Consider the following 27,945-nt stretch of genomic DNA (forward strand, 5'->3'; position numbering starts at 1 on the left):
ATTCACCTTTCACTTTCAATCTGTATTATTTTGTTGTCATACTTCTGTATATTTCTGAAATCTAGTAGTCATTTGGAACTCATGATCATCCCCAACGTACTTAAGATTTTGTATCATCCTCTCTCTTACCCTACATCTACAAGGCTACGTGTTATGTTCATGTGGTGTCTTCCTATAAGGGCTGAGCTATATCAGAGACTAAGCCTCATATAATGAACAATTATAGATGAATGTTAACAGAGCACACTTTATAACCAGCTAACTTCATAACATTTTTACATAAAAATTAAAAGCATAGTAATATACACTGGTATGTAAATTTTACAAATGCAATGCTATAAAACTTAAACCAGTGGCATGCAGCACCACAACAGTGTTGGGCCTCCATCTAAACACTCTTCAATTTACATCACAGCTTTTCTTTTTTTTTTAACATTATTTGTATAACAGACTATTTCACTACATGCATAAAAATCAGTGGTGTATTTCAGGCTCCAGACTTTAATGGCACGATTCCCAAATGGATGATAAGGTACTGCTAGCTTTCAACATAATAAAACAATGGTTACTTGCCCTACACATGAAAAAGGAGACACAGCTTTAGGGGTTATAAGATGATTTAATCTTGCTTCATAGCAGTAATTACATACTGTTTATTAGCACAAACACACTACACAAGAAAGATTTCCGTTATACCATGCAAGAAAAAGTTAAAACATGAAGCAGACATCAGAAAATATACATTTCTGCCTCTTCAACCTCCCCTGACCTCTTACTTATATACATGCATGTGACAGATATATTACACATACAGTCACATACACAGAAAATATACAAAGTAAGCAAAAATCATCAGAGTTAGTTTTTCTTTTTTCACAGTAGAAAAAAAAGGTATGCTGCTTTTTGGAAGCCAACATCTTACTGATTTTCAACACAGAAGAAAAATAATCTAGTCCAAGTTGCCAAAACAATTATAAAATGTAAAAGGCTATTAAGGACTATGTTATTTTCAATCCACTGGACTTTAATAGAACAAGTAACTCAATGTGAAATAAATCTGAAGTGAAGAGACTGCACACAGACTTTGAAGAAAAAAAACTGCTCTCTTGCAAGTTTGTGTGTAAAAAAGGCAAGCAAGCTTTATTTTCAATTAGTTAAGTTGTCACCAAGTAGATTAAGGAAAACAACAGTTATGATCTGTGCTGTACTAGGTAAATAATAAACAGTCCGCTGTTGTATTTTAGCCAATAAATTAAGGTGACCTGGTCAGCCTTTTTACTGGACATTAATGTCAAGTGAATACATTATCTTAGAAGGAATTTATTGCTTCTATATAAGGAAGCAATGTCTCACACAACATAAGACAACAAAGAAACAAAACAAGTTAATTCCTAACATATTTAAAATGTGTACCTTGCAAGCTGTACAAATATTTAGCAGAAACTGCTTCTTAGTGAACTTGTGTATCCAAGTATTGTACTGAATATATTTATCTGTGCTGCTTAGCTTTCTAACTATGAACGAATCTCTGAAGACATTTTGCCCCAGGGATATCCAAAGAAACTACAACCCTCATGCACATCCGTGATAAATCATGGAAACACTACCTAAAATACAAAATACCTAACTCCCTTACCCTATACAAACATCTTCATAATAGAGTTAAAAAAAAAAATACAAATTGCTTCAGACCACAAATCCTACTACTCTTAGCTTCAAAACAATCACAAATCCAACCCCAAGAAATTTTGTAGTAGCATCTCTGCCCTCCTAACTCCTGGCAGAAAAGACCACCTTGCCCGGACCCTAGCTCTCCAGAACATATCATAGCCACCAAATTTAACTCCTTCATAGACTCAATAGCCAAGCTCACCACATCTTTCCCTAACAATGTATTAGCTCTTACCTACCATTTCTCTCACCTACAACTGCACTCCCTCTGCCTCCAATGCTACCCCAACCCCCGCCCCCTTCACCCTCAAACTCACTGTTGTCAACACCATAAAAAAAACTCCAAAAATTAAAAACATGCTCTAATGCCCCAGACAACCTACCATCTAATTTCCTCAAGCTAGCTGCTGACTGCATAGTTTTCCCATCTGCATGCTAATTAAGTGTTCCATTCAAGAATTCTCTGTACCCCTCCTCTGGAAAAAAAACCTTGATCATTCCCTTACACAAAGAGAGCAACAACACTGACATATCCAGTTTACATCCAATAGTTATTCTCTCCCCATCTCAAACTCTTGAAAAATGTATTCACCTGCAACTCTTGCCTTACCTCCTAGAAAACCATCTGCTGACTCTGATGCAACACGGATTCAGACTTGGACAGTACCACCACAGCCCTTCTGTCCTCCTTTGATATCAACTGCACTCGCAACTCAGGCAATATTGTATCTACCCTTCTCCAAGACTTATCTAAGGTCTTTGACACCATTTCCCATAAGTTACTTTTGTCCAAGCTCTCTCATCTTAATCTTTCATCCTCTTCCATCAAATGGTTTTCCAGTTACCTCTCAAATAGACAGCAGGCTGTCAAGTGGAAAAATTGTACCTCTTCCTACCTTGACACACTGACATGTGTTCTCTAAGGTTCTATCCTGGGTCTTTTACTATTTAACATCTTCATTAACAACTTCCATCACTGTATCCCAAATGCTAAACATGTCCACTACGCAGAGGACTCTACCATTATCTTCTCTGCAGAATTTCGCCCATAACTCATGGAAGTAACTCAGGATGCCTTCACCAGCACTGAGACATGGATGCTAAACAATCACCTAGCTCTCAATGTATCCAAAACCAAAATCATGACCTTTACCCCATCTATAAACACGAATATAGACAAGAACTCCTTCTCTATAGTTAGCCAAAACATGACTCCTATCGAAATAGTCCCCCATACTAAGCTTCTATGTGTCCTTATCGATGAACAACTAAAGTTTGACATTAACCTACAAACTAACATCAAGAAAATCCACCAGAAGCTCAGAATGCTTTAGACACAATAGTTTCCTTACCCCTTCAGCTAAACGTACCCTACCACTTACCTCCTTCCCTCTCTCATGAATGAAGCCCCACTTCTTACTAATCTTCAAGCCACCCTTAAGGCTAAACTGGCTTCCTGCTGCAACAAAATCTCTAAGTTTGCTACCAGCTCCAAATCCTACTTCCACCAATGTGATACCCTACACTCCTTGAATTGTCTGGAACTCCCCAACTATCTCTTTTACATTCAACTGTCTACTGCCCATAAACTCATTCTCAAGACCTCTAACTGCCCCTTCCCTTTCCTCCATCCTTCCCATGCATCTTCCCAACAGATCACTCGGGTCCAATAATCAGAACCTCCTTGAAGCGTACAAACCTATACGTACTCCTGGGCAACTTCTATTGTCATTTTCCCTAGCAAAAAAAATGACACTCACTTCCACCCAATATCCAAGCTACCCTGAACCGCTCTACTTTTAAGCCTTTGCTCCATTCCTGTCTCAGTCCTAATTGGGAATGTTCCTGCTCTCACACCTCGTAACTTCCATCTACTTGACTCCTACTTCCTTCAACCTTTCTCTCTCAAAATTATACCCAACACTAGCCATGCTCTTTTTCCCACCTACCACTTTCTCTTAAAATTACTTACTCCCATTATGCCTTAGATAGTGCAGGCATTTGCATTCCATTTACTACAGAATGCTTTTTATCTCATGTTTGTATAGAATGTATTGCTATGGCACACTGCACAAATCCTTTTGTTATTATTTTACTATATCAATATGTTTTTGTTACTTTTTTTAAATTGTGTAATATTTTGTATTCATTTTTGTAGATTTTTGCTTTTGTATTACTGTACATGGAGCTTTTCTCCCCGAGCCTCCAATGAAAAAGGGTTCATCTTGGCTCAATGGACTTTCCCAGTTAAACTGCAAATAAATAAATTTCCATCTAGCACTATTTCTGATTTAATTAACTACTGTTTGGATGAAACCATTTTTTTCTTAAAGTGCTTAATGCATCATAAGGCTTTGTGGGATCACAGACTTGGTTATACTAAATTTATTTATTTAAATTTGTTGACCGGGAGTGTCCGACTGGACATAGGTCCATTTTCAGCGGAGGCCCGGGGAGAAAAGCTCCACAGTTAAAATAAACAGACAGTAGTTACATTGGATTACATAGTGATTAACAATTTACATAGCAATTACTTACAACATATTTACAGATTAAGAACATAGTAATCAGTAGACAACTAGAATCTTTATCTGTGAAGTACATAACAGATATTAACAAATGTTACAAGAAGAAGTTCTTGCTGTATAATAAGTACTGGCTTATGAGCATCTGAGCTTGCTATAATCAAGGTAGTTAGTGGAGTGGAAAGAAAGGTAGTGGTTGGATGGGGTGGATGATATTAGAGTGGGAGTTGCAAGGGCATAGCCAGCATGTTTTTAGTTGCACTTTTAGTAAAGTTTTGAAGTGGGTGCATGATGGTATGGAGGTAATTGTGGGTGGGAGTGAGTTCCATAATTTGACTATGGCTTCCCTAAAGGGAAGAACAAGACAATTTATTTCTTAGAGAACAAAAATCTTTACTCTCATCACATTTAACACTTTTGAATAATTACTTTTTTTGACTACACAAGACTCGGTGAAATGCACTATATCCCATCCAGCCCTGTCTTGGCATTGTCTCATTCTACTGCACCACAGTTCTCAGATGTAAATTATTATGAGGTAAACCTCATTTGGACTTGTACTCTATTCCTATAGCAAGGAGTGAAAGGGTCATAAATTCATGGAACCTTAAAATGTTTGATAACTGAAACAATAAATGGATTACTGCACTTGATTTCACCCAGTTTCCTACTTGCAGTCTCAAGTTTAACGAAGTGCAATGCATTCTGCCTACAAGTTGCACATTATGAAGAACAAAGACTGAGAAGCATACACCCTAACACAGCACCAATCTAGACTGACATGCTGGCTTGTTGCACAAGCTGTGTAAGTAATGCTTGCTTTGGATAACTGGATTTTTACCCTTCCATACCCGAGGGTTGTCAACACCAGTTTATTTCCCCAGAAACCAGTAGTATACACAACAGTACATGTACTGCACAGCTTTATCTTCAGCGAGGTATCCCTTTGACATCCATTAAGCACAGCCCAGGAAACTGCTCCGAAGATGACTGCCACTGATGAAATTAACTTACAGTGTCACAATTTGATCATATCTGGGTGTGACTACTGATGTATTTAAAACACCGAGACATGAACACAGACATGCTGTTACCATCACAGGTTTTGCATCTACTCTACCTTTCAGGATGGCAAAAGCCCACTGTTGGGGATTTTAAGATTACCTGACTCAGCCTAGTGCACAAAAGCTTGAGTAACTGCAAAACCTGCTTTGGTCCAGTAAAATGCATCACATCAAGTCTGTGTTCCAGTATCTCTAAATTTTCTGCTAGTGGACCAACATGGCAATTCTTATTTTTTTTCTGATGTGTTGATCCATTTTTCCATGTTTACGTTACCAAGGACCGGCAGATATGTAATCTGTGTGGGTCTTCTCCAAACTTCTAAAAAATCATGCTACTCTAAACTTGATTTATACTTGACTTCATGCCCCAGATCATAGCCGAAAACAGTGAGACTGACTAGCCCACTGATCATAGCCGAAAACAGTGAGACTGACTAGCCCACTTACCTGGTTTACAAATTAATAAATTCAAATTTTACATTCTTCAGACCCCCCCCCCCCCCACACACACACACACACACACACACACGCCCATACCTGCACACATCACATCAGGCCTGCGCTATAAAAACAGCAACAAAAATTGCATCATATTTGTATGTAGGTATCAAGAATTCTGATGTCACTATACAGCTTAGATTTGTAGTCTGAAAAACAGACAAAAAAAACATTTGCCATCTTATATTCAATGAAAACAGGAAGACCATGGGTATCATGTTATACTGGTTTAAGTCTAAAGATCTGAAACTTATTCTGAATGCAGTCCCTGTCAATGAGTATAATGCAGTTAAGTGCATTCTAAAAGAATTTATAAAAGGGACTGCGATCAACTTTATCCTGGCAATGACTAACATCAGTTTAATCCCCCCCAAAGTACAACTTGAACAACAGTAAACAGCATAATTACACAAAACTATGTAGATTCTTTCAGTAATACTATATCAGATAACAAATGGATGACAAGTGTTCTACTCAGGATGACACTCAGAGGTTTCGCAAATGCATATAAACCTAGCCCTGGTAAATACACATGCGTACAGACACATTCACTATCATCACACTGACAAGGGTAACAGCACATCATGGTCTGCAAATACACCAAGCCACAGAATGCTCGACCATTCCCGCTTTCTTGTAGCCAGATTATATGATTCCAATCCCTTCATGAGACTCCCTGAAAAAAGGATTCATGATCTCTCTCAGTTAATGTACAACTGACTGTTGAAGTAAAATCTGGTTTTGGGGACACTGAAAACTGACTACAAGATCTGCTCTTTATGCTGACCTTAGTCATTTTAATCACAGCAGTTGTTTAATTAAACACATTTAAAGTTTGCTAACAACATTACTAAATTATAATAAAGACTAGTCAGCCCTGCTACTAAAATATAATAGAAAAAAACTTGTTAAACAGATGCCATCCTTTAACATTCAGTCTTAGTCTAAAATCTGTTGCACTTTTCATTGACGCATTAAACATAACTAAATAAATAAAAGCCAAACCTCTGCTGAAGTTAAAAAAATATACACGAAACAAGCTCATCCCTATAAGCTGATATACAGGTAGGCCAAAACTAAAGCTTGTGTGTTATTCCCAGTCCTCTTCCCCCACCCCACCACAAAAAACACACTGGCTACTTCCAAAAGTCAGCACCGATGCTTTTTCTTCTTTGCACTATCAGTAATTAGGTTTTGAGCACTGAGTGCAGCATAAAGTACTTTTCAGTCTTGGGTACTATAAAGCCACACATGCACAGCAGATGAATAACTCTACTGGAAAACGAAATATATACAGGTCTAATGTCAGACCAGTCACTGAACAGTATTCAGGCAGCTGTTACAACAGCCATTGAATGGACTGTACACACCAGGGTTGTTTGTACACCACTAAGGGAACAGTGTGCACCAGAAGGGCTACCGTTACAGTAAACAATGAGCAGTATGCTTGGATGCACTGCTGGTACATCATGTAGTAGACATGCATGACAAGGGAGGATACTGCAGCTTCAGAAAACAAGTATGCCCAGAGAGGTTGCTAACACACTACACAGTGAACAATTAAGCACCACAAAGCATGCTGGTATAATACACAAAGGGCACCATGCATGGATAAGGATGCTGCTACACCAAGTAATGAACAGTAATGCATGCAAGGGCTGCCCATACACTATTTAATAAACAGTGCAAGCTATTGGATCATGACCCAGTGAACAATATGCAGATACTGCTGCTGATGTATGACCCAATAAATACAGCTAATTAATAAGCTGCAATGGCCAACTGGGCAGAGGCCGTTTACATCGGAACCCTGGTGTGAAAAGTTTTCAAGTATGTAGGCAGGGCTGTCGGTACACTTCCCAGAGGACATGGCATGGTACAGGGGCTAGATGTCTCCTCAGAGCTCTAGGGATTTAATTATGACTTCCTCTGTGCAGGTTCCTTGTTCTTCCCATATCCAGTTTTTTTTTCTCTGCCATTCTTCCAAAGGTACATAGTTTGACCGGATACCCTACATTGCTCATATTTACATATGATATTTACCCCTTGCCTTTGCAGTCTATGTCAAGGCTTCATGAACTCTCTCACTTATCTGGTTAATAAACAATAAAACAAACAGGCTGCAGCAATAACACCCAATGAATGTTATGCATTCAAGAACTGCTGCGGCACCAAACAATGAATAATATGCATACACAGGAATTTAACTAAAGGACACTACTCACAAAAGCACTACTACTACTACACTAGCCAATAGATTATGTGGTCACAGACAGCTGTTACCCCAATCAGTAAGCAATAGGTATAACCTGCTGCTGGACTAAGAACAGTGCACATATATAGAAACTGCTCCTGCAGTAACCAATGAATGGTATGCATAAAGAAACAGCTATTGCATTAAACAATGACTAACAATGACCAACATGCAACCAGGGACTTATGCCACACCAACCAATGAACAGTATGTAAACACGGAATGTTGCTGCACTACCAAATGAATATGCCCACAGGGCACACATTGAATACTATGAATGCAGGGACAGCCAAGTACGTTGCCCAGTGAACAGCATGCGTATATGGGGGACACAAGTATATCATGGAAGGAGGGATTAGTTTACATGCTGCTACATCACTCACTATAGACTGTATTCCCACAGGCAACTGGTAGACCAGTGAAATGTATGCACAAAAGACAGGTGATACGCCACAAAAAACTTGCACGTTTGGCAGATACTACCTTACAAAAAAAGTTGCAGAGAAGCTTGGGCATTCACTGGTCCAGAAATGACGAGCTTATCTGAAATCACTTTAAACCAATCAATGCAATTTCACCACAGAGCAAAGATTTGAGAACAGGTCACACCAAAACAGTCATTATCTTAAGCCAAGCTTGCCAGAGACCACCTCTGAACTGAAGTTTGCACCTGGGCAACTGAAACAGCCTGGTCACTAACTGCGCAATCCAGAAGACCAGCTTGTTGCCCCAAGTGCACAAAAGTCTATAACATGATGACATGAGAATAACTGTTTGCACCAGGGATGTCGGGAAGCATACTGACTGTACGCACTTCAGTACAGTTTTTATAATGGAGGGGTAGCAAACAGGCACTAGGAGCCAGGGTATACCTATCAATCATACTCGTTTTTTTTTACGTATTTTGAGGCAAAATGATGGGGTGCCATGATTATCGAGTGGCCCCCTTTAATTCCCAATTACTGTTTCCTTTTTTTTTTTTTTTTTTTTTTTTTTTTTTAAATAAAAGTTGGTCATCAGCAATGGCATGCAGGAGCGTAATGATGTTACTTCATGAAGCAGACTGCCTGCCCACCTATTTGAAAATTTGAATTGTGAAGGAAATGGTCTGGAGTACTCATAATAGCGTAGCAGTGAGAGGAGCATTCAAAGCTGTTCAGTGTTTCACTATTTGCCATTTATTCCGTCAACCCATCCCAAGTACATGATGTACTTCAAGTTCTGAACTGTAGTGCAGACTGCAGAGTTTGTTCAGTCCGGCCAGCTCTCATCCATGTTCCACAGTCCCGGCCAGCTCTCATCCATGTTCCACAGTCCACGATCACTCAAGTCCTAGTCTCACCAGCCAGGATTCAAGAATTTATTTTCTCTGGCATCTCAACTACACCTCTTCTGGCACAAGGTAAGCAAAACAAAAAAAAGCACCTTAATATTTTGCGTAACATAAACTGCATCATCTGCCAACTCCAACTAAAATGCCAACAGTCTAGCAGTGCAAAAAGTAAACTATTGATTTTGCCATGTATTCACGTTATAAAGTAGAAAAAAAAAAACTGTAGGATTAACGGTATACTGCCAGCAGCAACAATAAGTAGAAACGTTAAACAGCGAATAACGTAAAAAATAAACAGTTTATTTTTATGTTGCTGTGTAGCGGTTATCCGCTGTTTGTTTTACATTTAAACTATTGATTTTAGCCATCAGTTCACACAGAAGGGGAAACAAATGGTTAAATTACCCAAGATGTGAATTCCTTTACAGCAGGTGGTAGAGGTAGCAGGTTGCTGCGTACGGATTCAGATTATGTTAAGGAAGTTCAAGGAGTATGTCAGCACTTCGACTGTTTTTATGTAAGGCGATTAGGTGAATATTTCACATGGTCTCCATTCTTTGATGGATTTGTATGTTCAAATTAAAAAGAAAAGCGATGCTGTTACTTGAACCCTGACATGGCACAACACAAGGGGCTTGCTATGTTTTTTTCTGAATGATTTTTATCAGCAACATTGGATGGAACATTTGGTTGAGATTTTAAATATGCTAAGTGTAAGTAATGTGAGGGGCATCTTAAGATAACTTTTACAATGATAAGTTATCATCATGTTTTCACAAGTGGTCTTTTTGTAAACAAGGTGGACAGGGAATTATGGTTAATAGTGGAATCCTGTATAGAAATGCACCATCTTCCAAAGTGAGACAAGTGTGTGAATTTCATTGATGTAGCATACACTTTGATGTTTTTGTCTTACAAACGTGAGATGAAATTCAGATGTTTTTGGTGAATGTTGCTTGTTTTGAAGAAGATTAAAGAAAACACCAGAATCTATGTGAAAACTAAATACAACCTCAGCTCTTTTCAGGAGCTGTGAGTGCAATGTTGTAGCATGCTCTCTTTTGTAAGTGTAAGAAAGTGAAGTATTCATGAGATGTGTATGATATTTTAACTATACCACTGGATTATTTTAGGTTATGTGGTGGGGATGGTGTTTTTTATACAGGGGGTTTATACTCTGCAGAACCACAAACTCTATTAAAGTGCCAAGTCCCAAATGGGAAAAAAGTCCCAAATGGGAAAAATGCTTGGCTAATAAGCAATTGTTGTGTTTAATAAGCAATCGTCATAACTAATAATTGTATTTTAGTTTTTTACACAAGTTCAAAGTTTGATGCAGTTTCATATGTTACTATAAATAAAACTATTGTTCTGGTTATATTTCATGTTTAAGATTTTGTCTGTTCTTCAATTTGCTTTTGAATGCTGGCATTCCACAATCCCATCGGATAGGGTGGGGTTGCATAATTATGTATGCAAATTTTGTTAATCAGCATACAGATTTGTACCTATTTTTCATGGGTCTTTGTCCAGATTTTTGATGTTTCCAGTTTGAGAGGTATGCTGCCGAGTCATTTGTAGATCACAGTAGTCTTGCTGGGTGAGAGGCTGTGTGCATTTTAGTTATAAATATACTAAAGGGAAAAGGTTCTAATGTTATTTATTATGATGTTGACACCTCCTCGGCTCAACATGCACACTGAGAACTTGTAAATCAATTGATTGTATTGTTTGTTAGGCATAGTTCCTTACATCTAAGAAAGAGCAGGGGGTATAAAACTCTTTCATATGGTTTGGACAAGTCTAAAAGGTACTTGCGTATTATCGCAACCAGATGTTCGCGGTAATGCTAGTTGCTTTGGTTTACGTGGAAAAACACTAATACAGTCTTATAAACTTCAACATAATATTTTCTGTAATGTTTGTAAGGTTTAACAATGTTTACTATTAAATTATTTGGCAAAATGAGTCTTGAAAATAGGTTTCCCATGTTACCGCCAGCATGTAATGTCAGCTAAGCTTGCCCCATACTGCTTTATATGCGTTCCTTTTCTCGTGCCATCAAAAGTTGTCAAAGCTTTAGTTCAACTTTTCTACAATGAACTCGGTACAACAGCAACTGAGAAATCTACATCTTCAAGCTTTGTATGCAGAAAAACAGTACAAGATCAACTAAACAATCTCCGTCTATAGAGTTGTATCACATACTTAGAAAAAAAGAAATGAAAACGGGCATTGCAGTAAAACTACAAGCATCAGTACATAAAATCAAAGCACAACTTTGTACTTCTAACAAAGTTCATTAAACAACCTTTCATTATTTTGTTTGAAACTTACTTGGTACTTCACATAAATTAAATCGCATGTCTCCGATTTACTGTATACTGTATGAAAATGACCAATACATACTTTACCTACATTACGTTCATGTGTCCAGTTTCTTCTTTTCTTCAAAAGCATTCAGTTTACATATGGTAAACTGGAAGAATAATCCTTCCGACTGGTGTCCCATTTCTTATTTTAAGTAGCAACTCCAAAAATAAACTAAAGCAGAAAAATAAATCTAGAAAACACCTTACACATTGTACGTTAAGTCCCACAGTGCTTTCAGGCCAATATACGTACACACGCGACCACTCTTAGTGCTGAACTCAATGCTAGATGTTTTTACAGCACGCAAGCCACAAATCCTAAAATTGTACATAATTGCTTAAAAAAGCACTACTAATTTCCCAGAACACTCTTGAACACTTACCCTTCCGTAATACACATCTTTTTCACTTGCTTACTTAACCCCAATAAAGTACATTGTATCGCAAAATCTGGTTGCGATAATACGCAAGTACAGTCTAAAAATATGAATGCTACCATTTTACCTTGATTTTTTTTCTGTAACAAACATACTTTCTGAAAGTAAGTAATGCTGTTCCTGTGCTACGGCCTGGCCTAAAATTATGACATGTTGTGAAAAGTAACTTGTTCGTTGCAAGGTGGTTGATCGGATGTATCTGATCATATTTTTGTTTTTTTAGACAGGACAAGATGGCTACAGGTTTGTAGTTTGCCAATTGATGTGCTTTACCATGTTTATGTAAGGGGAAAGCATAGGATTGTTTTTAGACTACAGGGATAATTCCTCTACTGAAGAAGCACTACATTTTTTTTTTTATATTTTGTGTTTTCTTTCCCTCTGCAAACTGACATGCTGATAGATAACAGTGCAGGATTCTAACTGCACTTGTAATATCTATTATATAACAGTCCCTCTGTCAGCAAACTTACAAATATTTAAGTACTGGAGTATATGTGGGAGTTCATTTGTGTATATGTGTGCTTCTTGCAAGAAAAAGAGATCTGATAAATTAACATTAGTTAACTTTAATTTCAAGGCATTGTAAGTTTGTCTTCCCTTTTCATATTCCATCTCTGAGTTAGTACTTTCAGGTCAGATGTAGTCTCATCTCCTGCTCATACTTTATTATACCCTAAACTTCTATGAGATATCAGCTGTTTTATAGTATTATACAACCATAGCTATACCTGCAACACACTCATTAACATTATCATTGTTTATGCATAATGTTTATTTAGATTTGGCTTCCCTACACACGGTCAAAGTGAAATGGCTGGAGCATTGGTAGCTTTCAGAAAAAAAAGATGATACTTTTCCTGTAGAAAATCATTCCCAGTGCAATTTCTAATTGTGGCCCAGCAATGATTCACTTCTTTAGGGAGACTTCTCCTTTCTTCACATTGGTGCACACACAGAGTTGGTACATATAAGGGTGTAAAGGGGTGCTTAACTCCTCTCCAAAATCAAGAAAAAAATGAGTCTTTTTCCCATTCGCTTTTTTGTGATTTTCTTTATTTATTTGTTCTTTTGGAATTTTGAAGATTTCTGAAGTTTTACTACACCTAGACCCTTTAATCTAGTTGGGACAACCAGGAAAGAAAGGAGCAATTAGCCTGACAGATTCCTATGCAAGTGCAAGCCAGCTAGCAATGACTGACCCAGGAAGGAGCAAGAAGCAGTTTCTTGGGGTCGAGGGTTTGCTTCTCAGTATCCACTAAAATGGATTGCACTCATGAGGGGTCATCTGGATTCAGTTGCACTGTGGTAAAGTTAGCCATAATTTAAACATGGTAAGCTACTTTGTGTGTTTTTCCACACTTGAACTGAAATATCCATTTTTGTTTTATTGCTTTATCATATAAATGATTAGCATCCCGGCATGTATTTTTCAGGGATGGGAGAGAGCACAGCACTGTGAAGGGGATGTGGCTTGAAGAACGATTTGTAAGGGGGTGTGGGCGGAGATCAATGTGTTGATGTGGGTGTGGTTTGGTGGGGGGGCAGCAGAATGCGAGCTGTGAGTACAAATGTTAAAATCTTGGCTACACCCCTGGTCTGCAGTATAAATAAAACAAGATAAGAAATATCAAGGCTATGCTTTGAACAATCAATGGGCTGCAACCAATCTCAGATAAGTCAATAAGCAGTTGCAGAAATGGTCATCATAATCTTTAGACCAGAGCAACAGACTGAACACTCAAGTACCTCACAAACCCAACCACATGTATATAATGAACACAGTTTCTGAAAAACATTCTTTAGTCAGTCCAAATCATAACAAGCCTTAGGCCTCAAATGGAGCTCTATGTCAGGCTGTCCATATGCCTCTTCAAGGAGGGTGCACCAAGCGATGCAGGTATCACCAGACACTACAACAAATATTTTGTGCCCTATCTGAAACACACACGGACTCACAGCTTTTTAGTCAATATAAGGAAAACCTGAGGTTTCAGGGGTATGCCCCAGTATGAACTATAATTTTTATGAAACGTATATGGCTGAAGGAACATTCTGCTTAAACAGACCTTATTCCACATCCTCATCTGTGGCCTAAGTCTAAGGTTTCTTCCCGGAGATCTTCAGCACATGGTGGAAATCATTGCTCCCTGGGATAACACTTTATTTCTTGCACTTTTCTGTTTGTAAAACATTATAGCATTACTGTGATCCAGGCTGCATACTTTTAAATTATAGGGCTTTTACAGCATGGCACATTACTCAGCACATGTTCTGCTTTGCAGTTCACAGTGGAAAAGTTTACAGTTTTGAATGAGAAGGAAAAAATGAACTATGCTGTGCCCTCTGGCAGACTCTGCTGGTGATAAGTTAATGAGGAATATAGGACTTTATAGCCAGTAGTGGCTGAAATGAAAACCTTTTACTCTGTGTCATAATGACCTACAGAAGGTCTTTTTTATCTGTACTTTTAAAACTACTGCAAGCATACACAGTGACTTTTTATTTTGGCAGAAAAGAACTTATGAACAGACATACTTCTGAACCGAAAACACCTTTTTTTTAATTCTGTATTGGACAATATTCTGAACCAAAAGAAAAAGTTGCAAAAGTATGCATGAATTTAATTATACTTTAAGGAATCTAGCAATTCCAAAAATTAAACGTCATAATTTATATTAATATACTTTAACAACGTTTTGACAGATTGTGGTTCTGAATCGGTGTGTACAAATGTGTGCTGGAACTTTTCTGGCAGTGCACACCTTACCTTACTTCCATTCACAATACATGCATACTCATTCAGAACGGTACTCTTTGCATGACTTCTTGCAGCCACATGCTACACATAGGCAGCCTGAAGGAAACCAAAGCAGTGCATTTGTATAAAGAGCATGACTTATTTTTCATAATAAAATTAAAAAACATGGCTTGTCAACAGAAAAGCTCATTTTAACAAAAACAGTCTACATTCAAGAACAGTACTGTACATATCTTTCTTCAGGTTTTGTTAAAAATGTGATGGCTGCAGTACATATGAAAACTTCAGGTTGAAGAATGTGGATACAATGGTGCAGCTCCAACTACAGAGTAGTACATCCAGACTTTGTATTAAAGATTAATACAGAGGATAAAAAAATGAAGGGTGTTATTTATAAAAAGGTAAAGAATTTTACTGGATAAGAACAAGGTAAAGATCAATCAAAATAAGATAAAACATTTTATTAAATGAAGCACTATATTAAAAATACACAATTGTGTTGTGGAAAACTGTATTTTTGCCATTCCTAAATCACTTCACAGGACAGGGTAAGTTAAACCAAAGAATTTCTTAATTTGCACCAGGCAAGAGCAAAGACATTAATTTTTAGAGAATGCAATATGCATTGATTAAGGACTTGGATAATCTAAGCTACAGAAGATACAAGTCAAAATCAGTGAGTTAGTTGCTAGACCATCTATGCTTACTCTTTCTTTAAAAAATGTACAGAGAAGTAGTTTATGCTAGAATTATACAGAGACGGAAAAATACAGTGCAAAAGGAACAACTTATGTATTTAAAGGTGAAAGGATTCTGTGCCTTATGTATAGTTTATAGGGATAGCCAGCAACTACTACTACAGGGGGGTAAGATACCTGCAACATTTTACCATCCTCGGAGAGAGGAAGGCCCAAAAGTCCCGCTGGAAAAAAAACACATCAAAGAAGCTGCAGTGGAGGCATACAGCACAATTTTCATTTTGGTACCGGTCAGTTACCAATGATTTATATGGGACTCTGTATACGAAGATTGAGGTAGATTTAAGTGTCAGAATGAATGGAAATCATATTAAACTCTGGTACACCCAGAATTGTGACTTACATTAAACTAAAGTGCAATTCCCCCACCTTCCAGCATCAGCTTCACACTGAGTTTCAGGGTGATTCATCATTACCACCTCCAATTTCTACACAGACACATACAAACACAAAGGAAAAAAACAAAAAAGCTTGCTAAAGAATAAACTTATATTTGAATTTAGTATCACTGCTCCCCAGCCAAGTCAAGCAAACAAGTCTACTGCATTTATTTCACGAAAACTTTGGTTTTGTCCTTCTGCATTTGAGAGAAAATGTAAATGCAAGCATAGGAAACTGTTCAGTTAAAAATCAACTATAACTGCCCGACACCAGCACTACTACACTCAGGTATATGCTTACTACATTGCAAACTTTTTTTTTTTTTTTAAGGATACTTGGGAATCTGTTCTAAACACTACAATCAAATCAGCATGGAGCCCAATGAGAGGCCACTGAATGGACCACCAGAAATGTTTTAAATGTAAGGCATTACTCCTGCTCCACTGGACTTCAGTAAAGTGCCCCTTCAAGACACATAAGCTTCATGTTTACAAAGTACAGATCAACTTTTGAAGCAGCAAAAGCAGTCTGTTGCCCCACGTGCCAGTCACACTTGTTAGCAGCTGTATACAGACAGCTTTCCTTTACGTTTGTCATAGGAATTTACTGGGCAAAGATCTGTCTTGAAAATGGCATTTATCAGCAATAGTAATGATGTTGCTTTAAATCACACAGGAGAAAGTAAATTCCTGCACTGTACTTATTTCAATTAGCACATATGATCTCTATATAAAGATGAATGTATCTCACTGTAGTTCACTCGGGGGGGGGGGGGGGGATCGTAAAAGTATGAGCTGCTGCCTGCCTTGCAAAGTTTCCGTATAATATCACAATAACCTACACAGTCTACTGCGGTTTGGCAATGCAACATGCTATATTAAAGCATCATCATTAAAATCTGTGCCAGTAAGTCAGTTTGTACATGCCCAGTCAAGGCAGTCTCCTTGTCTCAGATTTCAAAAGCACATACTAAACTACTAGCAATTTTTTTTTTAACCTGTAGTACACAAACTGGATCATGTGCTAACTGGAGGTTTCCCAGAAAAGGAACGTAATACTCACACTTCTTCCAGTGAAATGTAAAATGCCCTGGGCAGTGATGATCATAAGCATTATCTGGCCAAAAGCAAGACATTCCAGAAATGCAATTTGTCATATGCAATCTGTGTCTTTAGCATATGCCCATATTGGATCTTTCCTGTGATAAGTGTATCATCTGAATGCTAAACAGAAAATGTTACTTACTGCACTTTATTCTTTCATTTCTTTTATTTTTTTTCAATTGCATAACATCATACCTGCACTTTCACAGCTATAATGTCTCCATGCCTGTGGTCACTCATCCATTTCAAATATAACACACACACAAACACACGCACACACACACCTAATGCCGATGCCATTGGGATCCCCTGCGACCTACTGTCAGTGTTACACCTCTCATAAAAAACAATGCTTAGTTATGCATCATCTGATTTTACAAAGAATGTTACACTTTGAGAACTAGACAGTTTTTACAAAAAGGTAATAAAACTAATTCAAAAGAAAGTACAGTTATGTACCTACCATAAATGTAGATGTTCGAGTGTATACACTGCTGCAGTCATTACACTTGGGTTATCCTGCCGTCAGGTGGTCCCTCAGTTGGCCTGAGTTCCAAAGCCTTGGTCCGGCGTCGGTTGCTGTCGCTTCTTCTCTGACGTAAGTGTGACAGGGGTATGTAAGATGCAGCCGATGCCATTTTCTTCAGTTTTTCTTGCCCCAGATGTCAGGTGCCCCAAAAAAGGTAGGCAATGCAAATTGCTAATAAACCATACATATGAAAAGCAATCAAAAAATTTCAGTTACCAGCAAATACTCCCCATAGGTAGTAAAGGGTATAAGACTTAGGTATGTACCAGCCAGTAAGAGGGGAAGGAGGGAGGGTAACCTGGACTGCAGCAGTGTATATACTCGAACATCTACATTTATTGTAGGTATAAATCTGTACTATGTTCATCGTGTTACACTGCTGCAGTCATTACACTTGGGTAGAATCCCAAAGCGGAGGTAGGGTGGCTGGTTCTATAAGGCATTAGGGGTGGCTATAAGGCCCTGCAGCACAGCAGTGGCAAAGCCAGCTCTGGATTTAGAGTAAAGAGGCAGGTGGTAATGCTTGGTAAAGGTGTGCACTGAACTCCAAGTTGCCTCTTCCAAAATGTCCTTGGTAGGTACTCCTCTGAGGTAGACAGTTGAAGTGGCTGTTGCCCTGGTACAATGAGACCTAATGCTGTTAGGTACAGTTTGTGTGTATAGCAGAAACGTATGCAGTGTCCTATCCATTTTGAAATGGTCTGTTTTGAAATTACTTTTCCCTGTGCTCCTGCAGCATATGCTACAAACAATTGCTCAGTTTTCCTGAAAGCTTTGGTTTTGTCCAAGTAGAAGCGTAGCTGCCTGTGTATGTCCAAAGAATGCAGAAGTCTCTCCCCTTTATTCTCTGGGTTTGGATAAAAAGTTGGCAAGTGAATAGTTTGGTTTAGAACCACACTTGATACCACCTTTGGCATAAAAGTAGGGTTTGTTCTTAAAGACATCCTGTCTTGGTGTAAAATGATGAAAGGTTCCACTGCCATTAGTGCCTGTAATTCTGAAACTCTTCGTGCTGAGGTTATTGCCAGGAGCAGTGTAGTTTTCCAAGAGACATATTTTAAATCTGCTGAGTTAGCTGGTTCAAAAGGAGGTAAAGTTATTTTTTCCAACACGAAGTTGAGGCCCCAAGTTGGAGTTGGTGCTCTATGGGGCAGTCTTATGTTTTTAGCCCCTCTGAGGTACTGTTTTAGCAAAGGATTAGAAAAAAATAGGTAGGTCCATGTTGTAATGAGCAGAGATGGCAGAGGCGTGGGATCTTGATGGATGAAAAGGAGAGGCCTTTGTCCAGCATCTCAGTTAAATATTGTAGTATCTGAGGAATATTTGGGACAAGAGGGTCATGGTTCCAGGCACAGAATCTCTTCCATTTATCCGAATACGCTTTTCTGGTGCTAGGACTTCTGGCCTCCAGAATGACATCCATAACAGCTTTGGAGAGAGGCATTGTTTGCTTGACTAAGGAATATGCCGTGCAGCCAGGTTTAAAGTCTTTAGCTGGCTGTGAAGTATCTGATTGTTGTGCTGAGTCAGAAGATGTGGGATTTGAGGTAAAATCCAGGGTGGACCTTGTGCTAAGTTCTTTAAGATTGAGTACCAGTGCTGGCGTGGCCAGTCTGGGGCAATCAGGATCATCTTTGGCTTTTCTTGCCTGGCTTTTACGAGTACCTTTGGAAGAAGAGGTAGTGGTGGGAAAGCATATACGTGTAGGCTTTTCCAGCTAAATGAGAGGACATCCACTTTCCATGCTTGTGGGTGGTAAGTCTTTGTGCAGAGTTTCTGTAGCTGGTAGTTCATTGGGGATGCAAACAGATCTATGTCTGGGCTCCACCATTTTTGTGTTATCATTCTGAATATTTGTGGATGTAATTTCCACTCAAGCAGAAACATCATGGATCTGCACAAGTCGTCTGCCAGTGTGTTTTTCTCTCCTGGCAGGAATTGTGCTTGCAGATGGACTTGATAGGTTAGAGCTGTGTTCCACAAGGTCATGGCTTGTCTGCAGAGGGGATAAGAATGAGTGCCCCCTTGCTTGTTTATGTACCTCATAACTGTGGTATTGTCTGTCTTTAGTAGTAGTTGTCCTGGATGCAGAAGGCCCTTGAAAGCTATAAGGGCATTTTGTACAGCTAGCATCTCTTTTTGATTGATAAGAAGATGCCTTTGTTCTGCGGGGCACTTGCCCTGAATACATTTTCCTGCCATGTGTGCTCCCCAGGCATAATCCGATGCATCTGTTGTCAGTGTTTGCCTGGCTGTGGGTTAAGTGAAAGGCTGTCCCTTGTTGAGGTGACATGCTTGAGCCCACCATTGAAATGCCTGTTGAAGGCAAAAAATTAGTGGTATTACTGTTTCCAAACTTTGACAGTGTTGAGACCAGACACTCTTTAGGTACCATTGTAGTTTCCTCATATGCAGTCTGGCATATGGAATTAGTAGTATGCAAGATGCCATGTAACCCAAGGCCTGCAGAATTTTTCTTGCAGGGAGCAGGGTCTTTGTTGCCATCAATTGAAAATATTGAGTCAGTTGTCCTTGCTTCTCTGCCGTGAGATAAGCCATCTGGGCTGTTGTATTCAAGCTGGCACCCAGGAATATTATCTCTTGTGAGGGCACTAGTTTTGACTTCTTTTCATTTACTGTGTACCCTAGGCAACTTAATAACTTTTTTACAAATGCCAGATGCTTTAGAAGAATGTCCTTGCTCTCTGCTTGAATCAGGCAGTTGTCCAGGTACAGATAAATTTGAATTCCTTTCTGCCTGCAAAATGCAATTACTGGTGCCAGGCACTTTGTGAAGACCCTGGGCACAGTAGATAAGCCAAAGGGCAGTGCAGAGAATTGGTAGTGCATTGAACTGGCTATGAATCTGAGGTATCTTCTGCAGTTTTGTCTGATAGGGACATGCAGGTATGCCTCCTTGAGGTCCAAAGTTACGAGCCAAGCTTTCTTGCCCAGCATGGGAAGAAGCTGCTGTAGTGTCAACATTTTGAATTTTGGAACATCCAGGTAAGTGTTTAGAGAAGAAAGACCCAAAATGGGCCTCCACGCTTTGTCCTTTCTGAGAACCAGAAAGAGTCTTGAGTAAACTCCTTGTTCTTGCTCCTGCGTTGGTACCTTTTGAATAGCTCTCATGTCCAGGAGTGCTGTACTTTTTCTTTGAGCCTCTGCCCATTGATTTGGTGGCATATTTGGCATTCCTTTTAGCCTTGGCAGAGTGTGAAAGTGGAACCTGTAACCTTGAGATACAATGTTGAGAACCCATTTGTCTTTGGTGATCATATGCCAACTGTGACAGAAAAGTGCCAGTTTTCCTCCCAAGGGGGCTGCCAAGAGCGAACTGTTTGGCAGCTGTAGTGGGAAGTCATTGGGACTGTTTTTTGTAAGGTTGAGGCCTGTCCTCCCCTTATTTCTGGGTTGAAACACCCCAATGTCGAGGCCTGTAAGGACCTCGTGGTTGACCTCTACCTCTTGGACGTCTGTATCTGCCCCTTTGAGGTCTGTCTGTGACTGGAAATGACCAATTCTTTGTTGGCCAATTTCTGCTAAATCAAGGAGGCTGAACCTGTAAGAAATCCTTCACCGTTTGCATAGATTTTGCCTTATCCTCCATTTTCTTTAATACCTTTTCTGCCTTAACTCCAAATAAAACATCCTGCTGCAAAGGTGTATCCAATAATTTTGCTTTAATATGATCTGGTAACGTCTGTAACCAAGCATGTCTTCTAATGACAGATCCTGTAACTACTGCTCTACAGGAGGCCTCTAATGAATCAAAACCACATTGCAAAGTGTGTTTTCCCACTTGTTCAGCTGCATGCAGTAAACCCTGCATTTCTTTGTAATTAGGAGGATCTGAGTTTGGAAGCATTTTTTGTTTCAACTGAGACATCAAATATTGCTGATATTTTAGCATGTGAAACTGGCAATTTAAGGCCCTCATTGCTAAAGTTGCAGATGTATATACTTTCTTCCCCCATCTGTCTAACTCTCTGGAATCTCTGTCAGAGGGGACTGGATTCTTTGCTGAGGAGGCCTTTACCCCTTTGGAGCCCTGAAAAATAGTTTCAGGGTCAGCAGCAGGGCTTTTATAAAGAAATTTGAGAGAGTCAGGGACTCTGTAGTATCTGTCTGGCATAACTGGAGCAGGAGGTAAAGAATCATGATTTAAACTGGATTCAGTATACACATCATCCACAATATCTAACACTGGCGGAATAGCAAGGGGTCTGTGTTGGGGTAATAAAAGGAAATCTCTGAGCCTTTTCTTGGACTCTGAATAATCCTGGCCCTCCCAATGGAAATGCTCCCTCATGGTATGGAAGGTTTCCCCCAAAGGAGTAGTCCTCTGGCGGAGTGGCTGAAGGAATCGATTCCTCAGCATCAGAATCCTCATAGGGGGGTAAAGAGTATCCTAGGTCTGAGGAGGAATCTGAAGCGATGGATACCTGGTTGGATGAGTCATAGTCTGCATCCTGTCTAGGCCATTTATCAGGAGGGGGATGGGAGCCCCTGATCAGAGTGATTAAGTCTTCGGCCATTTTGAGCATTTGTTTCTTAGGCATGGAGGCTTGTCCTGGCAAATGTTTAATTTTTTTCTTTGTTTTCAAAGGAGTTTTAGACTTTGCAGAATATTTAATGGTTAACTGAGTAGGTCTGAAAACACCCTCTGAAGCTACGGGTTGCTCAGCTACTCCGGATCCCTCTGAAGGGTTAGTCTTGGTAGGCTGTAAATCTGGTGCATCCAAAGGACTAGCCATCTCCACGTGGGAGTCAGAGGCGGCCTGAGGTTCTAAAGAAGCGGTCGTCAGGGGGTGCGAAGGTGCCTCGCCGAAAACCAGAGAACCCGCGACTGGCCTAGAAGAGGCTTTGTCGTCCGTTTTGGGCCTCGGATGCCTGTCCTTGTTGTTGCGCTTTTTCTCTATTCCGGTCACCGGTAGTTCCGACAGCATGGTATAATTGAATTTTCTACCAAAATAATGTCGGGCAAAATCAAACCGACATTTAATAGTGCGCTTGTTAAACCTAGCACAAAACCGACAACCTGTGACGTCGTGGTCTGGGCCTAGGCATGGGATACAATAAGAATGGAAATCCTTATGAGGTATTTGCTTCCCACAAGAAATGCAGTTATTAACTTTTACTGACATCGGTCTGAGGCAAGAAAAAGTTTCCCGAATGGGGTACTTAGCTTTGTAGAAGACTTCGGTTCGACTTCGGAATGAAAATCTCAGGAGTCGGACGACCGGCACTTGCGAAATGCTTTTGCTTCGGGCACTGCGTGGCAAGAAAGACTGAAGAAAATGGCATCGGCTGCATCTTATATACCCCTGTCGCACTGACGTCAGGGAAGAAGCGACAGCAACCGATGCCGGACCAAGACTTTGGAACTCAGGCCGACTGAGGGACCACCTGACAGCAGGATAACCTAAGTGCAATGACTGCAGAAGTGTAACACGATCAACATCTTAATGTGTATATAGTTATTTGGTACTACATGAATAAGTTCAGTTTTTACTTTCCCAAGAAATTATTCCATTTAACTGGGAGGTTGTGCCTTTACATATTTTATGCCCATCTTATGAAATTTCTACTAGCTAATTTCATCAAAAAGTTGCCTGCTACTTGTGTGCTATGTCTAGATGCTAACTGTTGACAACTCCTTAAAAATGGACACTGGCAAGATAAATGAGGTTAATCCTACCAGTTAAGGAAGGGAAAGGAAGCAAAGAAGGCAAGCACAGCCATCATAGAGAGCATGATGACACATACACAGACCTTTAGCCAACCTGATCAAGGGTTGCACTCTCTCATCTAGAAGCTACCATGTAGTGAAACTACTACAGCCGACAACAGTGACAAATCTTACTACATGAAGCTTATAAATTGTTGGATTACGTAGTCAGAAGTCAATCTGCAGTTGTTTCTACTAGATATCTCGAAACATCTGCAGGGGAACTCAGTTTACTAGTAAATCCAATAGCAGTCAATGACTTACACATGGATTTACTTCAAAATGATGTGTACTGTTGGCATTCATTCAGAAGGCTCATTGAAAATCGTTCATTTGGTACAACTCAGTGTGATAAAATAGCGTAAAAAGACATGAAAGGAGGCTATTTTACACCTGTGCATTTACAAAGGATGTCCTAGAGTCAGCAGCAGAACAGCAGAAAAAGAATGGAGAGCAAGGAGAAATGCTAGCAATAAACCTCTAGTGAAGTTCAAGAAGGGAAAACGTTTTCAGAAAAGATCAATTAAAAAAGCAGTAACTCACAAACCATAAGCAGAAATATAGGTTTGAGAAGGCTCATCACAGGAAATGTAATGAAGCTAGAGAAAACTGAGATGTAAAGAAAAAAATGGATATCAGCCAAAGATGAAAGGCAATGAGGTAGAAAAAATGTATTCTTATCATAATGTTGAAGTACCGCAAGCCAGAAAGTTACAAGATCGAGCCAGGAATATCAAAAGTCTGGATGCTCGACCAACAAACTGCAACCACCACTTTCTTTTTTGTAGGGAGCAAGCTGTGCCCGCACACCCTCTGCTAATTACATATACAAACTCAAACAGCATTATACTGGGGAAAAAGAGCAGAAACCCATTCCCTACAATGACACTTCATGACGTTCAAGCTTCTAGGCTTTCTATATCCCAGGCTTGATCTTATAAGGTTCCCACTTGTGGAACTTTGAGCATATAATATGGACCTGCAAAAATGTACATTACATGAATACATAAAAAGTCATGATTAAAAGTGTGGCAGTAAGGTTCACAGGTAAGTACTAGGCAAGACGCCCTTGTGGGCCATATTAAGCCTAGCCAATTTCCCTCAAAGGTGATAAACTATGTACCTTATGTCTGTGAGGTAAATACTTTAATCATTATGCCAAAAACAGGAATCTGGCAAGAAAAAAATTGCAGAACAGGGCAAATCAAGCATCCTGAATCCTGATCAAATATCTTCATCTACTTTTAACAGGGGGATCAAAAGAGAACAGGCAAATAATGGCAGTGAAGCTGTATAAAGGAAATAGATCACTTCTTTTTGCCTCTTGTTAAAATATAGATGAACAATCTACAGAAAGTCACCGATTATGAAAAAGTATAACGTGACAAGGTAGAAATCACAGACTTTGGTACATATTTTCATCAGTAGATTAAGATAAGGTGTAGAAGCTATAAACCTCCATTGTAACAGTATGTTTTAATGATGCTATCCCCAAAGAAAGCATTCATATGGCTGTTGCAGTAGACCAGGACTGTTAAGACACTGTGAGCAGACATGAACATTGTCAGACCCAAATATTTACAGCAGCACACCTGTGCCCTTAAATAATCATTCCCATTTCCCATGCAATGCACGTTTTATATCAATATCCTTCCTATAAAACAGTTCACGAAACAGAAAATTATTGAAATAGGTCTTCATTACATATTTTAATGGCATAATATGCAGATAGACCTTTTCATTAACTCTAATTTGTAACACTAGAAATGCTACTTCTTTTTTGTCAGTAAAGTTTAACTTGCTACTACTGCACTCCTCAAAGTAAGACATGATCCTTGACAGCTAAGACAACTTAAAGCAAATTTCATAATGTCAAGGTCAGTGTGGATAAAGGAGTAATATTAAGAAAGAAGAGTGGGCACAGTTATACAACTCACCAAAAACTCTAACGTCACTTGTAATTTTTGATCACATTAGATTTTAATTCTACGCAATTCTGTTTTCTTGCACTTAATTTCACACATTCTTCCAGGCGGTACTTCAACTTACTATGATTTTTACTCATTTAATTTATTTTTTTGCAGTAAGAATCAATGCAAACTTACAGATATTACCTGTGTACATCAGATAAGAAACACTCTGCTAGTATTCATCAATATCCTTTAAACTAACTTGTCAAGCAAACTGCATAAACAGGATTAACATAATTCTACATGAAACTACGACACATTCTCAAAAGAAAAAATAGAGTGCACAGTACTCTAACAAATGTGCTTGTAACTGCACTGAAAAACTTGAAACCCTTTATTGCAGGGGGCAAGCCCCCCCCCAACCCCACCACACCCCATGCTTCCTACTTATATAGACGAACTTCAAAATTGCACAACAATGGGGAAAGGTCAAAAACTCAGTCCCCACTGTACTACAGTCTTAACACATGAAAAGACTTGTTGTTGTCTTTCGGCTTTTCCCGGTTAGGAGTCGCCATAGCGGAACTCCGGTCCGCTAATGATTGGCAGAAGATTTTGAGGAACGCCGAGGTGCCAGCTCGACGTTCAACCTTCAATGAAGGCACGCCCATTTACGCATGTCTTTCGAATGCCCATCCAACTGCGGGGAGGACATGCAGACTCCACACAGAAGGCACTCCCTGTACTCCAGCTGAGAATCGAACGGGAGAACCTCTTGCTGTGAGGCAACAACGTTACTGCTGCACCACCTCGGATATAACACATGAAAAGACTAGGAATCAAAATTCAAACATTCAATGCCTTTTGATGGTATTTTCAGTGCTTAAACAAATGACAGTTCAAGCAGCTGAATGGAGTCCTCCTGCACTCATGTGGACACCGTCAGTTTGCTTCAGTTGACTGCATTTTATTAATAAAAAGATGTGGAATACTGACACCAAGAAATTGCAAGCTGACATCTAAGTACTATCTCAGTCACTAATGCTGGGTGAGTCCTTCGACCATTTTACTTGGTTGTACAAGAGCATTTAAAACCAGTCTGGATTACTGAATGGGTAATCACACATTTTTTAAGGGAATATGTGGAGAAATTCTACTTTATGGGAGGACACTGAAATCGACCACTAGTATTGGGCAATGCAGTGGAGCTTCTCAGCTGCTTGGCCAAAAGTAAAAATTACAAGTAAAATTGTATCCAACCAATGATGCATGATCTATTCCATCTGTGGTTATTTAACGAGATGTTGTTACCTGTGTTTAAAAAGACTGAAATATTTACCATAATCATATGCATCAATGTGAGTGAGTGAGTGTCAAGAAAGCTACTGTAAGGCAAGTTAAAATATATGAATAAACATACGGCTCCAAGATGTACTTTTGTGAAAACTTTAGGTACACCACTAAAGGTTTCCAAGTATCTACAGTAGGAGCTAGCTAATGTTATTCTGGGACATGGGTAGTAAAACTAAGCTTTCCTTAAGTGAATTATATTTTCATAGCAGTTCTTCACGGATGAATGTTGTACAATGTCAACAGATCAAATATGACTTACCAGTGTGTGTTTGCCGGTGGGCTTCCAGTGCATCTTCTTTTGAGAACTGTGCCCCACACTGGTCACAAACAAAGGCCTTTGCACCAGCTGTAAGACAGAGACAACATTGATTCAATTACTACCTGCATTATATTGCGCATATTCCAAACAATTTAGGTCCATTTAGAACATGCAATTAGCAGTTAAGAGTTTAAACAAATTAAAAAAAAATGAAAAGGAAAACATTCGCAGAATGTACTTTAAATAACCAAAAACAATAAAAAGAAAACACTTTCATTTGGTGAACATACCAAATGAAATTCAGATAATACAAAGCATGACTTATTTATTTAAACAGAAAATGAGCATGTAACATGACCTTTTAATAAACAGCAAAACAGATTTAATAATACAGATATTTTAGCTTACAAATACCCATGTTAATGCTATCATTCAAACTCAGTTGCTGAAATGCATTGAGAATCAACTGCCAAAGTAGTTCAGGTCGCTCCAAAACAGTACCAGGATCTCTTCAACTGACCGCTTTCACATTTTTTAATACAAAAAATTAAATCCTTTAAAAAGTAGCACCTCAAGTTATTTGCGTATAGAATTTTTGTCATGTTGGTTCTTAATGGCTCTAACATGCTTCTGCCACCCTTTCTTTTAACCTACACTTGTGTCCTCCCTATATAAAAGGAGTCATAAGTTTGGCAATGAACATGTTAAACAATGTTACTGGTTTCACAAGGTTCACAATCGCCATTGCAAACTGTATTTGATCAATCAATCAGGAGGTATTCACAGTAGTGGGGAAGAAAAAAGGAAAGGCCAAGGGGTGTTAACCAATTTGTACGTGATAGAACGTTTACTAAAGATGAAAAAGATGTTCTAAAAAGGGTTTTTCATTTTTACCAGTACATAGGGCTAAAATTACAGATACCATTTTAGATTTTAAGTTGTATGTCAGAAAATCAAATTTGAAATACCTTTATCATGACATACCTACTAGCAACAGTAGTAGTGG

The 27,945-nt window shown here is 39.1% G+C and overlaps 1 protein-coding gene across 4 annotated transcripts in view; it reads right to left on the reverse strand.

Annotated features, from left to right (window-relative positions):
- ZBTB16 (zinc finger and BTB domain containing 16) overlaps positions 1-27,945 on the reverse strand; it is a 1,288,889-nt gene that overhangs the window by 684,232 nt on the left and 576,712 nt on the right. For all 4 annotated transcript variants that reach the window (XM_044081079.1, XM_044081076.1, XM_044081078.1 and 1 more), the window contains exon 4: positions 26,940-27,026. In XM_044081079.1, coding sequence (XP_043937014.1) covers positions 26,940-27,026 — 87 coding nt within the window. The remainder of the gene's footprint in view (positions 1-26,939; positions 27,027-27,945) is intronic.

Source organism: Protopterus annectens, chromosome 8.part0 (assembly GCF_019279795.1).
Source record: "Protopterus annectens isolate FY-2018-M chromosome 8.part0, PAN1.0, whole genome shotgun sequence".
In the NCBI taxonomy this organism is placed as follows: Eukaryota; Metazoa; Chordata; order Ceratodontiformes; family Protopteridae; genus Protopterus; species Protopterus annectens.